We start from the raw sequence: 19,113 nt of genomic DNA, 5'->3' as shown, positions 1-19,113 counted from the left end.
GTAAACACTGCAGATTTTGTGCAACGGATTAATTGTGGAAAATCTGCAGCGTATTACAGTAGCAGCAGTGTGGGTGAGATTTCAACAAATCTCGTCCCCACACTACGGAAAAAAGCTGTTTTATCCCATATAACCGCCGCAGCCAATCACAGGCTGTAGCAGTCACACAACCAGCAACATCATCCCAGTAGGCCGGACTGCATGCAGAGAAGAGGGAGGGGGTAAGTATGAAAGTTTTTTTTAAACAGCGGAAATTCCGCTGGAAAAACGCACTACAATGTGGTGCGATTTTTCTGACGGCATTGCCTGCGGTGTTCAAGGCGGATACGCTGCGAAGCTTGATGCAGCATATCTGCCTAGAACACTCAGTGTGTGTTCCTACCCTTATTTTACAAGTGTTCAATATATGATATTAGTGGGATGTATAAGACTTTTTAAATCAGTCATAGGTACACTTCAATAGATTGTACTATGTCATGTGTATATATGATATATTTTGTTGTTTTTTTATGCAGATTATAATTTCAATGCTACACTAAATATCTATATCACAGTACAATCAATTACTTTTGTACCGTTTAGGATCCATTCATAGTTTTGGATAATAAAACACATTCAAAATGCACCAAAACTGCATTGCAGGAAGAAGGTAAAGGATTAAAAACACACAATTTTTTTTTTTTTTTTAACACTTTTCTGTTACAGTATATTACATACACAACAACCATAGAAATTGAACTTTACCTGCACATTCTGCGTTATCTTCATTAAAATTTATTGCAAAATCGTGGGAAACCTTAATAAAAAATAAATAAAATAAACATAAACCTTAACAACTTTATACTGTATATATCAATACAAAATTGACAGTCATATACCGGACTGGAAATCAAATTTATTAAGGAATTGTAGTAGATGTACTTTACTCATAAGATCAATCCCTTTGTCTGTTCCTCAAAACACATACAAGCAGTATTTCTTTTAAAACGTAAAGGGGTTGTCTCATCAGAACCAATGTTCTTTATTTTAAAAGGGAAGAATTCCTTTATGGAAGATGGAAGCAAAAGTTATACAATAAGTATAAGTTAGCATGACATTTTTCCACTAGATTTACTACTGGATTGGGTTGGTCAATTCTACCTTGCCACTCTTTAAGCTCACGTGAAGCACGTGGATGCTCAGATAAATTTCTGAAAGTGTGGAGCTCTTGGATAGCCAACCCTCATAGCTCATAAATTGCTATTGCTCAGATTGCTTGGGTCTGGACTTGGCTGACGTCTCTTTGCGGTCCCCCGTTAACTGTTGATATTGACTGGTCCTCACCTAAACTTATCTCACATTTTCTTCTGATAAGGAAAAGCTGTTAGTTTAGTTTTTGTTTTCTATTATATATACTTATTGATAAGTGACATAATATATCCGTGTGTTTTTGTTTAACATTGACCTTGTATGCTTGGTACTGATGTGCTATTTACTGTGTATAGGATTATTTTATACTTTTATACATTTTGTACCGCTGCTGGACATGAGGTCTTATTAAAGCTACCTGTAAAAAAAAAAGTATAACTTAGCGTTTTGTTTGTTTTTTTAGCTTGTGTAAACTGTGTCCATATTTGATGGTTGATCACTTGGGTGAAAATTACAGACAGTTGAAACATAATTATAGATGTAGTCGTGTTCTCTATTTTCTTGTACTATATATAGCTTTGTGTTAAGGCCCATGAAAAACATGTTTGTGACCATATTCACCCAGAGGAACACATAATTCCAGCATGTTATTTGTCTTTTTATGCCAACTTGCTTCAGCTTGCATAGCAGGCAGGCTGTGAGATACAGAGGACACTGGCCCTAGAGAGTACTGGATATGCTAACTGAATCTACCTAGTCACCAACAAGAACAGATTCGGCTAAGCAAACATAACCATATAGTGACAATTGATTAGATACATGGCATATTAACAACCGATGTACATAGCCGGGCACTGCGTCACTTTCCAGACCATTGAACGTCCTCTTTGGTTGGCTTTAATTTTATTCCAACTGTGGATATATCATAAAACATAATGGGGAACTCCTTTAATTACTGTGCAAGCAAAGGGGGAAGTTGAGTGGCTGCCAGAAGCATCTGGCACTGCTTATCAGCAGTGATGGTTGGGAATAGAATCAGCCAGTAAAAATAATCTGGGTTTTACCCTGTAGTAGGGTGCTTGGCAGTCTCCAATAATTCTGTGGTTTGATGTCAGTAAGTATGGCAATGATTAAAGGGATTTTCCACCACAGATATTGATGCATTTTAAAATAATCTTTTGATCGTAAAATAAATTACCTTATAATCTGGAGGTATTCTGGCACCAAAACCAAAGGCAGGAAACATTTTGTCACTATGAAAAAATAAATGTATTACAGTCACATGATCACGTCACAAAATGACACATGCATTTCAGCTCTGAATCTTTTAAAGTTATATAAGATGACACTTTACTGCTCCTAAACATTGCAACATGGTTACTTGGCTATTAAATCATGAATGGAAAATAGAATATAAATACATTGTTTTTTTTTTTTAAATGAAGTAGATTAGTCAGTGTGATTAGTGCAACTTTCTGAATAGTTTTTTTAATTAAAAATGTGTTTTACTTTTGGAGATACAACTGCTTTGTATTCTCTATACTGAGCAGCTGTATCGTTCACTATGACCTGAATCAGTCAGTCCAGCGGACCTTACGGGTACAGTTTCAGCGGGTCCTGCGTGTCTCTGACATGCAGCATCCACCTGTAATCTATCACATCTAAATTATGAATTTAGATGTGATAGATTACAGATACGCAGGACTCCACTGTCAGTGCTCCTGTCAATCCCGCGGACCTGACAGGAGCAGGAGTTGGCGCTAGATACAGATGCTATGTATAGAGAATACAGAGCAGCTGTATCTCAAAAAGTAAAAAAATGTTTAATAAAAACTATTTAGAAAATTGCACTAATCACACTGACTAACCTTTTTATTAAAAAGAATTGCCCTTCAAAGGTGTACATAGCCTTTAAATTTATTCTATTGGTCGGTACGAATCCGATGATACCAAATATGTCTAGTTTAATTTAAGTTTTAGTTCTTTGCACCATAGAAACATTTTATTTTTGTGTTGCTGCATTTTGAGATCTATAACTTTTTAATTTAGCCGTATGAAGGCTTGTTTTTTGAGAGATGAGTTATACTTTTATTAGTATCATTTTTGTACATATATCATTTATTGATTAGCTCTCCTTATTTTTATGGGGTAATTTTTTTTACATGCACTGTGCAGTATAACTAATATGTTTTCTTTGTGGCGATGCTAAATTTTGAAGAATTTTTTTAAGAAATATTTTTTTTATTAAAAAAGGTTTATTTATGTATATTTTTTGGGGATGGAGAGACTTTTTAAAATGTATATAGAATTATATTTAACCTAATTTTTCGTTAATTTGTTTTGTCCCACTAGGAGACTTGTAACAGCGACCTTTTGATCAGTTGTATAATGCTTTGGAATACATAGCATTCCAAACTGTTATTGCATGTCAGTGTAATACTGAGGGGCAACCTATAAGGCCATGCAGATATTGATAGAAGACCTGGGCTTTGTTAGGCTACCAGCTGCAATGGTACCAATCAGAGCCTCCTCCCTCTGTTAGATACATTAGATGTCGCGGTTGTTATTGACTGCTATATCTAAAGTGTTAAATTGCTGGAATCCACGTTATCTCCGATCCCGGCAGTTCGACTATGGCTGTATATTACAGTCGTGGTCCTGCTGCTGATCATGCAGGCACAGTGACAGTGCCCTCGTTATCAGAGCACCATGATAGTTTGGAGCTGGTTCTTTAAGGACTCCTGCCTGCGTTGTACTATTACTGCATCGGTCGTCAAGGGGTTAAAGTATACCCTCAGCCACAAAATAACTTGAACAGAATCCCAATGTGATGTAACTGTGTGCCTTTGGTTTCTGGGGCAGGAAGTAGCTTTCTGTCTTCGTCAGTCATATTAAATCTCATGAGACTAATTTCTCTATCACCAAGTCACCCAGAGGTCTCTCTGGCAGCCAATCATAGTGACAGAACACTCCCCCTCCCTTTCCTCAGCAATGCCTATGGCCTGTTCACATCTGCGTTGGAGGCTCCGTTTGGGGCCTCTGTCGCAGATCTGGCAGAGATTACCGGAAACAATAGCGCTATTGTTTTTGGTACTACCACGGATACCTGGATGGAAAGCCGACGGAAGCCATCACAGTCAATGGTTTCTGTCGGCAACCGGTGGTGTCCGTGTTGCAACGAAACCGTTGTGTCCGGCATTCTCTTGTTCTGCGCCTGTGATGGAGCAGAACAACAGAATGCCCCAACGCAGATGTGAACCGGGCCTTAATTGCATATGGCTGCAGAGTGTAAAATGACCTGGTATCAGTGATCAAATGTTTATTTGTTCATACATGTATCATAAATCTCAGAGTCTTTGACCTATCAACCTATTGTATAGGGCTGCATGCTGGGAAATGTAGCTCAGAGGTGATTTTGTTGAGAAAGGACATAACTAGTTTCTCTAAGCTTCTACCTTGATTTTTATATAAATCAATATAACTGGCAGCGTGCGACTGAAAAGAAAGGTAACAAAAGGGAATTTCAACAAACGAATGTAGAAGTTTTATTGAACACCCTGAGACACGTACCCTGAGCAGTTTTTGTTCAGTTTCTAAGTAAGTGTTAAGAAATGAAGTCCTTGTAAAACTTTTCTATCTGCAAATTAAAAAATATTATATACTAATATATAATACCTATGAACCCTCATTTTTTTTTTTTAAATAAATCAATGTTTTAGGTGATTTAAAGCAACTTTTAAGAAGACTAATTATTAAATGATTCTTTTTTTTTACTTTTTAAGATACAGCTTTCATGTATCCCGTATACATAGAAGTGTATCTATTAGGAAACATCCGTTTCTTTAAGATTGTTATGACTACTAGCATAGCTTCTGGGTGGCTCTGGTTTGATATGCAGAGCCAATCTCATTTCTCTGTCTTCTTCCTATCAGATTCTAGGGTGGAGTATTTAAAGAGGCTCTGTCACCACATTATAAGTGCCCTATCTTGTACATAATCTGATCGGCGCTGTAATGTAGATTACAGCAGTGTTTTTTATTTAGAAAAACAATAAATTTTGACAGAGTTATGACCTATTTTAGCTTTATGCTAATGAGTTTCTTAATCAAGAACTGGGCGTGTTTTACTTTTTGACCAAGTGGGCGTTATGGAGAGAAGTGCATGGTGCTGACCAATCAGTGACTAATCAGCGACATACACTTCTCCCCATTCATTTACACAGCACATAGCGATATAGCTATATCGCTATGTGCAGCCACATAAACACACTATAACGTTACTCAAGTGTCCTGACAGTGAATAGACATCACTACCAGCCAGGACGTGATGTCTATTCACAATCCTCACACTCCTGTAACGTTTGTTTGAGATTTACAGCAAGACAAGCGTAATCTTGTTTTAAATGACCGGTTACATCGTAATCTCGTGAGATTACGCTTGCCTTGCTGTAACTATCACACAAACGCTACAGAAGTGTCAGGATTGAATAGACATCACGTCCCGGCTGGAGGTTATGTATATTCATTGTCAGGACACTTGAGTAACGTTACTCTGTGTTTATGTGGCTGCACATAGTGATGTAATAAGAACGCTATCTGCTGTGTAAATGAATGGGGAGAAGTGTATGACGCTGATTGGTCACTGATTGGTCAGCGTCATACACTTCTCTCCTCAACAGCCACTTGGTCAAAAAGTAAAACACGCCCAGTTGTCCATTAAGAAAGTCATTAGCATAAAGCTAAAATAAAGCTAAAATAGGTCATAACTCATGACTCATGACTTTAGGTCATAAAGTAAAAAATTATAGTTTTTCTAAATAAAAAACACTGCTGTAATCTACATTACAGCGCCGATCACATTATGTACAAGATAGGCCACTTATAATGTGGTGACAGAGCCTCCTTAAGTCTGGTCAGTTCTTTCATTGTGGCTTGTGAATATGTAATGGAATCACTACACCGCGTTCCAAATTATTATGCAAATTTTTCGCTGATTTTCCTAAATAGTCGATGCAAATGACAGTCAGTATAATCTTCAAGCCATCAACCGTTGGAGTATAATGTGAATTTTATTGAACAAATCTCCTAATGATAACAGATTTTTTTTTAGAAGTAAAGAACTCAAAATGCACTGTTTCAAATTATTATGCACAACAGAGATCAAAACATTTTACAGGTTGTAAAGAGAACTAAAATGGTAATTTGTTGAATTTGCAGCATCAGGAGGTCATATTTACAGAAATCAAAAACGCTTTCAATCAAAAAAAACTTAACAGGCCAAGTTACATGTTAACATAGGACCCCTTCTTTGATATCACCTTCACAATTCTTGCATCCATTGAATTTGTGAGTATTTGGACAGTTTCTGCTTGAATATCTTTGCAGGATGTCAGAATAACCTCCCAGAGCTTCTGTTTTGATGTGAACTGTCTCCCACCCTCATAGATATTTTGCTTGAGGATGCTCCAAAGGTTCTCACACCATGAGTTTCTCTCCTTTTATGCCCATAGCAGCCAATGACACCGAGGTATTCTTTGCAGCATGAGATGGTGCATTGTCATGCATGAAGATAATTTTGCTACGGAAGGCACGGTTCTTCTTTTTGTACCACGGAAGAAAGTGGTCAGTCATAAACTCTACGTACTTTGCAGAGGTCATTTTCACACCGTCAGGGACCCTAAAGGGGCCTACCAGCTCTCTCCCCATGATTCCAGCCCAAAACATGACTCCGCCATCTCCTTGCTGACGTCGCAGCCTTGTTGGGACATGGTGGCCATTCACCAACCATCCACTACTCCATCCATCTGGACCATCCAGGGTTGCACGGCACTCATCAGTAAACAACACGGTTTGAAAATTAGTCTTCATGTATTTCTGAGCCCACTGCAATAGTTTCTGCTTGTGAGCATTGTTTAGGGGTGGCCGAATAATAGCTTTATGCACACTTGCAAACCTCTGGGGGATCCTACACCTTTAGGTTCGCGGGATTCCAGAGGCACCAGCGGCTTCAAATACCTGTTTGCTGCTTTGAAATGGCATTTTAGCAGCTGCTCTCCTAATCCTATTAATTTGTCTGGCAGAAACCTTCCTCATTATGCCTTTATCTGAACGAACCCGTCTGTGCTCTGAATCAGCCACAAATCTTTTCACAGTACGATGATCACACTTACGTTTTCTTGAAATATCTAATGTTTCTATACCTTGTCCAAGGTATTGCACTATTTCACGCTTTTCGGCAGCAGAGAGATCCTTTCTCTTTCCCATATTGCTTGAAACCTGTGGCCTGCTTAATAATGTGGAAAGTCCTTCTTAAGTAGTTTTCCATTGATTGAGCACACCTGGCAAACTAATTATCACAGGTGATTGATTACACTGATCCAAAGAGCCCTAAGACACAATACCATCCATGAGTTTAATTGAAAAACTAATAATTAAATGTTTATGACACTTAAATCCAATGTGCATAATTTGGAACACGGTGTAGTTGAGCAATTCCCCAGAGTGCAAGTTATGAAAATTGCTCTGTAAGCGATTCCCCAAAGGCAGCTGGACACTGTCTGGATAAAGCATGAAGGTATTGCCTGCATCGCACCTCCTGTCCAACACTGTATTCTGTTAATGCAACCTGGGTTCTATGCAGCCAAATCCAACCTGCCTTGCGGTGGGCTCTGGTGAAAACCATAGAGTAGCATTAGACTCTGCTGATCAGAGTAGTGACGGACTTGATGTAGCGGATTACCTGCACGCTTTATCCAGACAGTCTCCAACTGCCTTTGGGGAATCGCTTACAGAGCAATTCCATAACTTGCACTCTGGGGAATTGCTCAAACAGTGATTCTATTACAGTATCGTTCCGTCAAAGTCTTTTCCATCTGGCCAGCTGGATTGACAGCTCGGCTAAAGGTAGTCAATGAAAAGGGAAATGAAATGAGCTGGAGAATAGTGATTTGATGAAATTGACAAATAATCTCATTTGTAATTTTTAAGGAGTGTGACAGAATGCATGAAGTCTTTTTCTTTTGTTATGTATTGAATTTAATTATCTTTTTCTGCTAGCAACCCGGAGTACATTATTTGCTTTCATTTACATTGGTTTCACAAATTAAAGTGCACCTTCACTTTTACAAAAAATCTTATGTTTTAGTGTATTGATGTGTAATAAATCAGTCAGTGTGAATACCTACTCTGTCTTACAGGCTTCCTTCTGAATTAGCAGTTCTTTATGGCACGTTCAGACATGGCAGATTTACTGCGGAATTCTGCTGCAGACAGGCCACAGTGGAATTCCACAGCAGACTTTTTTGCTTTGGTTTCTATAGCTTTTTAGTTAAGTTTGTGCAGACGTTGCGAAAAACAATTGTGCGGAAACTAATTTGCGGAATTTACATTCTGCAACATGCACAGTCTGTTGCGGAGAAGCAGGATATTTTCACGGGCACAGGAAAGTCCGGGCAAATTACTGTCCGGGACGTGTCCCGGCAACTGCCTCATTCAATTGTATCTGCGTCCTCAGGATGCAGATACAATTGATTATTATTGCAGGGCAGGAAACTATCCGCTCCCTGCTCTGCCATTCACTTCTCCAGGAGCAGAATCCCCAGCTAGAGTGTTGCCAACGCTTTGGCAGAGGATTCCCCTCCTGAAGGTTCCCCTGACCTCAATGTCCATCTATAGACAGTGGATAACGCTCTGGCTGGGGATTCCACCCCTAGAGGGAGCCCCAACTGAGCTATCTAATCTAAGGGGAGTATTTGAGGCACTATCTACATCTGTGTGTTTGTGTGTGTGTGTGTGTCACTATCTACATGTGTGTGTGTGTGTGTGTGTGTGTGTGGCACTATCTACAAGTGTGTGTGTGTGTAAGTGGCACTATCTACAAGGTGGTGTGTGTGTCACTATCTACAAGCGGGTGTGTGTGTGTTACTATCTACAAGGGGTTGTGAGTGTGGCAATATCTACAGAGGACATTATGGCATTATCTACAGAGGGCACTGTGGCATTATCTACAGAGGGCACTGTGGCATTATCTACAGAGGGCACTGTGGCAATATTTACAGAGGGCACCGTGGCATTATCTACAGAGGGCACTGTGGCACTATCTAAAAAGGGGCTTTGTGGCTCTATCTACAGGGGGAATGTGTGGCTTTATCTATAGAGGGTGGCACTATCTACAGAAGGCATTGTGGCATTATCTACAGAGGGCACTGTGGCACTATTTGCATGGGGGACAAGTGACACTATCTACAGTGGGCACTGTGGCATTATTTACAGGAAGCATTGTGTGGCAATATCTACAGGGAGCAGTGTGTGGCACTATCTATTGGGGCAGTGTGGAGCACCATCTACAAGTGGAACTGAGTGTGACACTATCTACGCTGGTTTGTATGCTACCAGTAGTGGTCAGCACATATTACCTAGACCTAGTAATAAAGTGGGACATCACCTGCCTGTAAACAGCCGGATAACCAGAGAGATACTGGCCACCATAGTAGTTGTCAGCCAAACTAGATCAGATTTTTTTTTTTTTGTATGCATAAATTCTGGGAAGAAAGCCACGCCCCATTAGCCTCTCACACCAGATAAGCCACACCCACATTAGACTCACCCACCAAAGGAGCCACATCCTAAGTGTCCGTGGAAATATTTTTCAATAGTTCTATTGCATGGGAGATGTGTAGCCGATTGTGGGTTTAGGAAGCAGGACCTATGGTCATCTGCTAAGATTTAAGGCTATGTTCACACAGGGCAGATACGCTGCGTAAAAGCACACAGCGTATCCACCCTGGTCGCCGAAGGGAATTCTAGCACAAAATTGTGGTGCAATTTTTCGGCCGGAATGTCTACTGCGGAAATCCTGCAATGAAAAAAATAATAATTTACTTACCATGACGACGTGTCCATCCGACGTACTGACGTTTTGAAGCCCTGGGATGACATTTCATCCCATGTGACCGCTGCTGCCTGTGATTGGCTGCAGTGGTCACATGGGATGAAACGTCATCCCAGGAGGCTGGCCTGGACGGGAATTCTGAGTAAGTATAATATTTTTTTTATTACTTTATTTGAGTTGCGATTTTTTGTGGCGGAATCGCAGCTTTTCCACCACAAAACAAATTGCAAAAGTTGCTATTTGTTGCGGGTTATACCTCTCCTTTCAATTCAATGGGGAAAACACGCAACAGAAAATCTGTGATTACGCAAATACAATTGACATTCTGCAGATTTAAAAAAACGCACCGCAGGTCGCTTATCATTAATGCAGCATGTGGATGAGATTTGTTCAAATGTCATCCAATCTGCTGCTACTGTACTATGCTGCGGATTTTCCACATCCGTTGTGGAAAATCTGCAGTATTTACGCTACATATGAACCCTTAGGGTATGTTCACACGAGGGCGTCCGTAACGGCTGAAATTACGGGGATGTTTCATCCTGAAAACATCCCCGTAATTTCAGCCGTAACGGCATGTGCAGGCGCTTGAACGCCACGTCCATTACGGACGTAATTGGCGCTGCTATTCATTGGAGTCAATGAATAACGGCTCCAATTACGGCCAAAGAAGTGACAGGTCACTTCTTTGACGCGGGCGTCTATTTACGCGCCGTCATTTGACAGCGGCGCGTAAATATACGCCTCGTGTGAACAGACAAACGTCTGCCCATTGCTTTCAATGGGCAGATGTTTGTCAGCGCTATTGAGGCGCTATTTTCGGACGTAATTCGGGGCAAAAACGCCCGAATTACGTCCGTAATTAGTGCGTGTGAACATACCCTAACCCTTAGAAGTTGTTGTCCCGATTGCTTTTCTCTGGCGAGTTAGTAATACTACATTATGGAATTACTATTCAAGCTATATATATATATATATAATTGGCTGCAGCCTTATAAACAGTTTTTGTCCTATGTACCTATTAGGGTATGTGCACACACACTAATTACGTCCGTAATTTACGGACGTATTTCGGCCGCAAGTACCGGACCGAACTCCGTGCAGGGAGCCGGGCTCCTAGCATCATAGTTATGTACGACGCTAGGAGTCCCTGCCTCTCTGCAGGACAACTGTCCCGTACTGTAATCATGTTTTCAGTACGTGACAGTTGTCCTGCAGCGAGGCAGGGACTCCTAGCATCGTACATAAGTATGATGCTTGGAGCCCGGCTCCCTGTACTGTGTTCGGTCCGGTACTTGCGGCCGAAATACGTCCGTAAATTACGGACGGAATTAGTGTGTGTGCACATACCCTTACAGCAATCGATAGATGCAAAGTCATGTTTCCATATTGGTGCCTTTGTTCAAACTTAAAGGCTGACAGATACACAGAATTGCCTCGCACTAGTGCTTGGCAGGGATCAACACAAAGAAGATAAATTGAATAAGATAACATTTTGGGTCAGATTGGGATCTATTTTAGGATTAAAATAAATACCAGGCCAATATATCCTTTTCTGTGAAATTCTGTGTTTTCATGCGGATCAGCTTTGATTCACATCTTTGGTAATCATTACCGTAGCTCCTTAGCTCAGCTGAAGTCCCATATTGTAATGTAGATGTTACAACACAGTTTCTCTAGTATTTTAAGTCTTATATATTATTTCTTCAGCTAAAATTAGAAATGTAAGATTTGTCTAAAGAGATGTAAACTGTCTTATAACAGCTTGATAAAGTGTTCTGAATGACACCTCCACTTCCAGAAAATTCTTCAGCAGCCGCTGCTTCTCAATACCACTTGTCATGTGTGATTTACCACAGTGTGCAGCTAAGCAGGTGTGATGTCTGCGGGTGGTTTGCTACCTAGGCCGATCACATTTACCGTTTTCTACAGTGAAAAAGCTGTCTGTCAGACCTTATTATGTGGTTTTGTAAGCACAGTATAGAAACCAATATTGCTATTTTAGCAAATTAATTGAATAATTCTGCTTTTTTTACTGCCATGGGGAGATCCAGGTCCTTTCAAGCCAATCAATGACAGACCTTTGAAGTACAAGGTCAAGGTTTTTTGGTTGATACAGAATATAAATCAAATATGACTGAAAGTGAGAATTTTATGCTTTGACCTTGATATACCCTGAAGCAAGAGGAAGTAATTCTGTTTAATCAATACCTCCTATACTGGTTTCTTAACATGATCCTATGGCAAAAGGCCAAAGTATGACAGATAACGGGAATATGGGAGAAATAAAGGAGGAATACTGTCTATTTGTAATTTGTGCAGACAATACTGCAGCTTGGTATTTGTGAGGTTTATGGAAAGTTGTATTTTTCTAAATATGTTGTTTCATATAAGAAAAATATGTATAAATGTTAGACACTATCTGTCAAATTGGGGTTTGTATGTGTTTGTACTATAGTAAATATGTATGATAATTGTTTATGCATATAAATATATTGCCTTAAGTGAGTGTGTAAGCATGAAACAACGTAAATTACATTTTTGTTGTTTTCATTTATTTTTTTAAAACAACAATCACCAGAATTACTAATATTTGGTGACATTAAGGCTGGGTTCACACGACCTATTTTCAGACGTAAACGAGGCGTATTATGCCTCGTTTTACATCTGAAAATAGGGCTCCAATACGTCGGCAAACATCTGCCCATTCATTTGAATGGGTTCGCTGACGTACTGTGCAGACGACCTGTCATTTACGCGTCGTCGTTTGACAGCTGTCAAATGACGACGCGTAAAATGACTGCCTCGGCAAAGAAGTGCAGGACACTTCTTTGCAACATAATTTGAGCCGTTCTTCATTGAAGTCAATGAAGAGCAGCTCAAGATTTACGGCTGAAAACAGTCTGTCTTTTCAGACGTAAAAGCCAGCTAGCGTGTGCACATACCCTAAGGGTATGTTCACACGAGGACGTCCGTAACGGCTGAAATTACGGGGATGTTTCAGCCTTAAAACATCCCCGTAATTTCAGCCGTAACGGCATGTGCAGGCGCTTGAACGCCCCGTCCATTACGGACGTAATTTGCGCTGCTATTCATTGAAGTCAATGAATAACGGCTCCAATTACGGCCAAAGAAGTGACAGGTCACTTCTTTGACGCGGGCGTCTAATTACGCGCCGTCATTTGACAGCAGCGCGTAAATTACGCCTCGTGTGAACAGACAAACGTCTGCCCATTGCTTTCAATGGGCAGATGTTTGTCAGCGCTATTGAGGCGCTATTTTCGGACGTAATTCGGGGCAAAAACGCCCGAATTACGTCCGTAATTAGTGCGTGTGAACATACCCTAACTGCTACAAAGAAATAAAAAGTGATTTAAAAGTCATATCTACATAAAAATACTAACAAAAATTACAGCTCACCCCAGAAAAAAAAAGGCCTCACACTTCTCTATGGACAGAAAACAAAAAAAAGATCTCGCTCAGAATATGGCGACAAAAAACTTTATTTTTTTCTAACAAATAGTTTTTTCCTAAAGTTAAAGTAGTAAAACAAAAATTTGGCATTGCAGCAATCGTATTGACACATAGAAGCGAAAGCCAAAAAACAATGAAGGAATCACAGTTTTTTTACTATTCCACCCACTAAGAATTTTCCAAGTTTCTAAGTACACTAATGGGTGCTATTAAAAACTACAACATGTCCCGTAAAAAAATCCCATGTCAACAGAAGTTATAGTTTTTGGAATCTGGCAAGGAAAAAATGAAAAATGGCTATGGCGGGTCGGGTTAGCTTCTAATGATAACCTGTGTCTATATGCCTTATATGGCATAAGGCATGCAGATATCATAGAGTGGTGGCATAGCTCTGCCTAACCCATTCTTACATTAATTTGGATAGCCACTATGTAATGCAAAATTTCCCCTGTAGCAGCTGTTGCAGAGAAAATGTCCAGATATTGTTAGCCTATCGGCACCCTGTGTCACCTTGTGTCGCTGATGGGGTGACCGAGGGACCCCCTTACTCTGTCTAACCACCTAGATGCAGCGGTCACTATTGACAGCAGCTTCTAAGGGGTTAAACGGCCGGCATCACAGGTAACTTTGATCGTGGCCGTTGCAGTGGGATGTTGGCTGTATATTACCCACTGTATATTATCCACTGACATCCTTTTGCATGGAGGCACCACTAAAATGGACGTACAGTAAGGCCTCATGCACACGACCGTAGACATGCGCATGGCCGTGATTTCCGGGTCGAACGGCCGCGGAGTGTCACCCGCGGGCCGTCCTCAAATTGCGGGCTATGCACATGGCCGCGTGCATTAATTTCTATGAGCCTGGACCGCAAAACATGGCCGTAATAAGACATGTCCGTTCTTTTTGCGGTCCAGGCTCCTGGGCCATGCACGGACCAGATTTGTGGGTGAATTGCGGCTGCAAAAATACGTTTGTATTTTTAATTCTAAATGCGGGAATGGGTTCAAAATTTGGTGTTTTATGTATTGTGTCTGAAGCTGAAATGCCTCTGTTAGCCAGCCTCACATGCAGTCACATAACCATTACATGGTATTTATCTCCTGCTTGTGTGACGTTTCGCACACTGAACACGTTAACTCTCCACCCCCACCTCCATTTAGTAGGGGACGTCACATATCACATGCCTCTAATGTTTTTCACATTCTGGCCAGCATTAAGAGCAGAGTCTTGAGGTAAAACAGTGTCTCATTAGCAGAGAGTGAGTAATTACAGCTCCACTTTACACCTTGTAATGGAGGAGTAGGCAAGAAGCTGTAAACAGAGACAATGTCTGTGAGAAGGGAGTGGAATCATGGGAATTGTGGTACTTTACTGTCAGAATTATGAAGCAGCAGCTCTTCTCACTGAGCTAACTGGTGCTGCTAGACAGCCCCTCTGTCTAGTTTCTCTGTATTTATTGCCTTTAATGCCAGATTGGTCTCAACCTTTTGACTTACTAACTCACTCGGGGTGGGATCCCACTGAGTGAAGGCACATTTGCATGCACTCTCTTTAACACTATATGAGCGCACACCTTTATTCTCCCAGCCTTCTGGCTGGGAGATGAGGAATTTTTTATACCTGGCGGATGACCAGGCTGTATCACAACGCACATCCACTTATTTAATTTTGTTTTTCACTGTGTGTTTGTCACGTTTGTCACAAGGATTTTGGGATGCGGTGCCCTTTTGGGACCCTCCTGAGGTCTAGGGGGAAAATGTGTGGCCATCTGGTTCCATTTTTCCCTGCAACCCGGCCTTCCTTCTTCGGAGGTAAGGTGCAACCTTGATGCAGGCTTCTAGGTGGACAAGGGGGTGGCAGCCCAGGTAGAAGCCTAGGAGTGTGTTTGGGTCTCCCTAAGCTTCTGCGAGGGGGGATCATCGATCCTCTAGGCCTATTGTTTGGAGGGTCGGGGAATGGTTATGCGGGGCCTCTCTCTTTTAAGAGAAGGGCTGCGATAGACCGCATCCTTGTGCGCTTTTTGTGTGGTACCTCTGCACTTTTTATGCACTTGGGTGATAGAAAGCATGGCTCAGGCTTAAAAAAAAACCCCAAAAAACAAAACCTTTTGACTTACTATACTTACCTTGCAGGGGAGATACCATGATCACTAAAGTGAGATTGGGACTTTCTTGCCAGGTTCTTGCTCCTCGGTATTTGGCTTAGACTATGTGTAGTAGGGTCCTAATCTGAGGTTAGTAATCATCTCTGCCGGTGGGTTGGTGACCATCGTAGAGGGATGACAGAACACCAAGGAGAGGGGCAGAGAACCACATGGTTGATGCTATCGGTCGGGTAGCTGGAAAGTCTGAGTTGCTAAGTGCCCCAGGAGTGGTGACCCTGGGGTGCCTTGACTCACTGGGGGTGGAATCCCACTGTGTGACGGCACATTTGCAAGCACTTGTCTTTCACGCTATTTGAGCACACAGCTTTATTTTCCCGGCCTTCTGGCTGGGAAATGAGGAATTTTTATATCTGGCAAATGTCCAGGCTGTATCACAGCGCACATTCACTTATTTCATTTTGTTTTTTAACTGTGTGTTTGTCACGTGTGTCACAGGATTTTTGGATGCGGTGCCCTTTTGGGACCCTTACAAGGTCTAGGGGGAAACTGTGTGGCCTTCTGGTTCCTTTTTTGCCCTGCAACCCGGCCTCCCATCTTCGGAAGGGAGGCGCAACCAGATACAGGCTCCACGGTGGACACTGGGGTGGTAGCCCAGGTAGAAGCCTTGGAGTGTTGTTGGGTCCCCCTTAGCTTCGGCAAGCGGGGATCATTGATCCTCGATCCTCTTGGCCTATGGTTTGGAGGGTCGGGGAATGGTTATGCGGGGCCTCTCTCCTTTAGGAGTAGGGCTGCGATAGACCGCATCCTTTGTGCACTTTTTTGTGTGGCACCTCTGCACTTTTTTTGCACTTTGGGTGACAGATGGCACGACTTGGACTTTCTAAAAAAAAAAAGACCTTTTGACTTACTATAAGGGGATGTTCACACGGGGTACTTTGCCGAGTTTTTTGACGCGGAAACCGCGTCGCAAAACTCGGCAAAAACGGCCCGAAAATGCCTCCCATTGATTTCAATGGGAGGCGTCGGCGTCTTTTTCCCGCGAGCAGTAAAACTGCCTTGCGGGAAAAAGAAGCGACATGCCCTATCTTCGGGCGCTTCCGCCTTTGACCTCCCATTAACTTCAATGGGAGGCAGAGAAAGCGTATTTCGCGCTGTTTTATGCCCGCGGCGCTCAATGGCCGCGGGCGAAAAACGGCGCGAAAATCGCCGCGAAAATCGGCGTGCAGGGAGAGGAAAATCTGCCTCAAAGTTCCAAACTAAATTTTGAGGTAGATATTCCTCCCCCAAAATACTCCGTGTGAACATAGCCTAAGGGGGAGCATACATGATTTTTGTCAGGCAGAAAAAACTGCCTCAAAATTGCTTCAGGAATTTTGAGGCAGATTTTGAATAGCCACAGTTTTTTTTTTTTTTTGCTTGCATTTTTGTTAGCCGTTCAATTTGAAAACCTCCGCAAAAAAAATGTAAAAAGAGTGCCGCAGCTTTTTCTGCCTCCCATTGATTTCATGCAGGTCCTTCTGTCCGCGAGTGGCAAAGGCCGCTCAGGAAAGAGCTGAAGTCCTGGGCAAAGCGCTAGTAAAGGCTCTGCTCCAATACTCCGGCTCTGGGGAAGCCCCTGGCATCACTGTCCATATATGGATAGTGAAGTCAGGGGCAATCCCAGAGCCAAAGTCCCGGGCAGAGCGCTACTAGAACTGCCTGGGACACTGCTCTGCTCCTGAAATCACTGTCCATATATGGATAGTGATGTTAGGGGCTTCCCCAGAGATGCAGTCCCAAAGCAAAGCCTCTGCTAGCCCTCTGCCTGAGACTCCTTCTCTCCTCCTGGCATCACTGTCCAGATATGGACAGTAATGTCAGGAGCAGAGCTGATGTCCCGGGCAGAGTGCTAGTAAAGGCTCTGCTCTAGTACTCCGGCTCTGGGGAAGCCCCTGACATCACCGTCCATATATGGATAGTGATGTCAGGGGCAGTCCCAGAACCAAAGTCCCGGACAGAGTGCTACTAGCACTGCCTGGGACACCGCTCTGCTCCTGACATCACTGTCCATATATGGATAGTGATGTCAGGCACTTCCCCAGAGACAGAGTCTCGGAGCAGAGGCTCTTCTAGCGCTCTGCCTGGGAGTCCTTCTCTCCTCCTGGCATCACTGTCCATATATGGACAATAACATCAGGGGCTTCCCCAGGGATGGAGTCCCGGAGCAGAGCCACTACTAGCACTCTGCCTAGAAATCCTTCTCTCCTCCTGGCATCACTGTCCATATATGGACAGTGATGTCAGGGGCAACCCCAGAGCCAAAGTCCCAGGCAGAGCACTGCTAGCACTCTGCCTGGGAGTCTGTAGCCTAGTAAATGGCATAGTAGGGAGCTACCTCCCTGCTCTGCCATAGCATTCAATAGTATCTGCATCCTAAGGACACAGATACTATTGAATGTGGCGCCGCTATCGCTGTAGTAGCCATGGTGGCTGCTCGCGGGGCCAATGGGCATAAGGGGGCCATGACAGTGCAATGGCTGCTGCAGCAGTAGTTATGCCGCCTCCTAGACAGGGGCTCCCTCTAGAATCAGAATCCTGTCGGAAACAGTCTGGTCGGGGATTCCACTCCTGGAGGAGCCATAGTGGCAGCGTTAGCACCCGGCGGACGAGTCGGCTCCAAGAAGGGTAGTGGGCTCTGGCACTTGCCCGGGTTCGCTGGGTGCTGACGCCGGCCCTGGCTCTCTGGCTGGGAATTCTGGCACTGGGGAAACCCCTGATGTCACTGTGCATATACACTGTCCCTGGCCAGAGTGCCACCGATGTTCTTGCCTGTAGTCCCCAGCCAGACCACTACCGATGCTCTGGCCGCAGACTCCATTGTACAAAGCCCCTGACATCACTGTCCATATATGGACAGTGACCATAGGGGCTTCACCAGGGCCGGAATTCCCAAGATGAGCGCTACCTCATGCCCTTTCTGGGGATTTTGGCCCTCGGAATGCTCCCCAAGTTATATGTTTAACGTATACCACTGACTGATGCCATACAGTGGCATCCGTCACACATAGGCTCCCATGTTTTTGCAGGATCCCTCGGGACGGAATAGCATAGTATACAAAGTTATTCCATCCTAAAAAAAACAGAAAAACCCATGTATTCCAGCCCGATGGAGGCCAAAAGAAGACTCTTTTGGCCTCCGTTGTGCTAATGGAGCCCTATAGACATGTTTTGCGTGTACGTCGGGAGAGTCCCTAATGTACACGCAAAACATAGGGTAAAAATGCAATGTGAATCAGGCCTAATAAGCAATGTTAATCAAAGGTGTAATTTCGATTTAAAGGCTAAGTTTGTTTACTTTAGCCCAATAAACTCTGTAGTATATTTTACTGTGTAACTAGACCTAATAATACAAATTGATCTCTAAGCTTTATGCATCGTGCTGTTAGGCTGTTTTATGTCTCATGACCCTTTTAAAGACATATTCAAAGCAAAACAAAGGACAGCTCAATTATACAATGCCTACAAGACATACCTAA

General features: G+C 42.6%; 1 protein-coding gene across 1 annotated transcript in view; it reads right to left on the bottom strand.

Annotated features, from left to right (window-relative positions):
- CPNE4 (copine 4) overlaps positions 1-19,113 on the bottom strand; it is a 434,578-nt gene that overhangs the window by 32,907 nt on the left and 382,558 nt on the right. Inside the window, exons 12-13 of the mRNA XM_075827119.1 lie at positions 2,327-2,381; positions 745-796 (exon numbers count right to left, since the gene is read on the bottom strand). Coding sequence (XP_075683234.1) covers positions 745-796; positions 2,327-2,381 — 107 coding nt within the window. The remainder of the gene's footprint in view (positions 1-744; positions 797-2,326; positions 2,382-19,113) is intronic.

This window comes from Rhinoderma darwinii, chromosome 5, assembly GCF_050947455.1.
Source record: "Rhinoderma darwinii isolate aRhiDar2 chromosome 5, aRhiDar2.hap1, whole genome shotgun sequence".
NCBI classification, from domain to species: Eukaryota; Metazoa; Chordata; class Amphibia; order Anura; family Rhinodermatidae; genus Rhinoderma; species Rhinoderma darwinii.
Note: the sequence above shows the minus strand (reverse complement) of the source record. Positions and strands in the feature narration are given on the sequence as shown.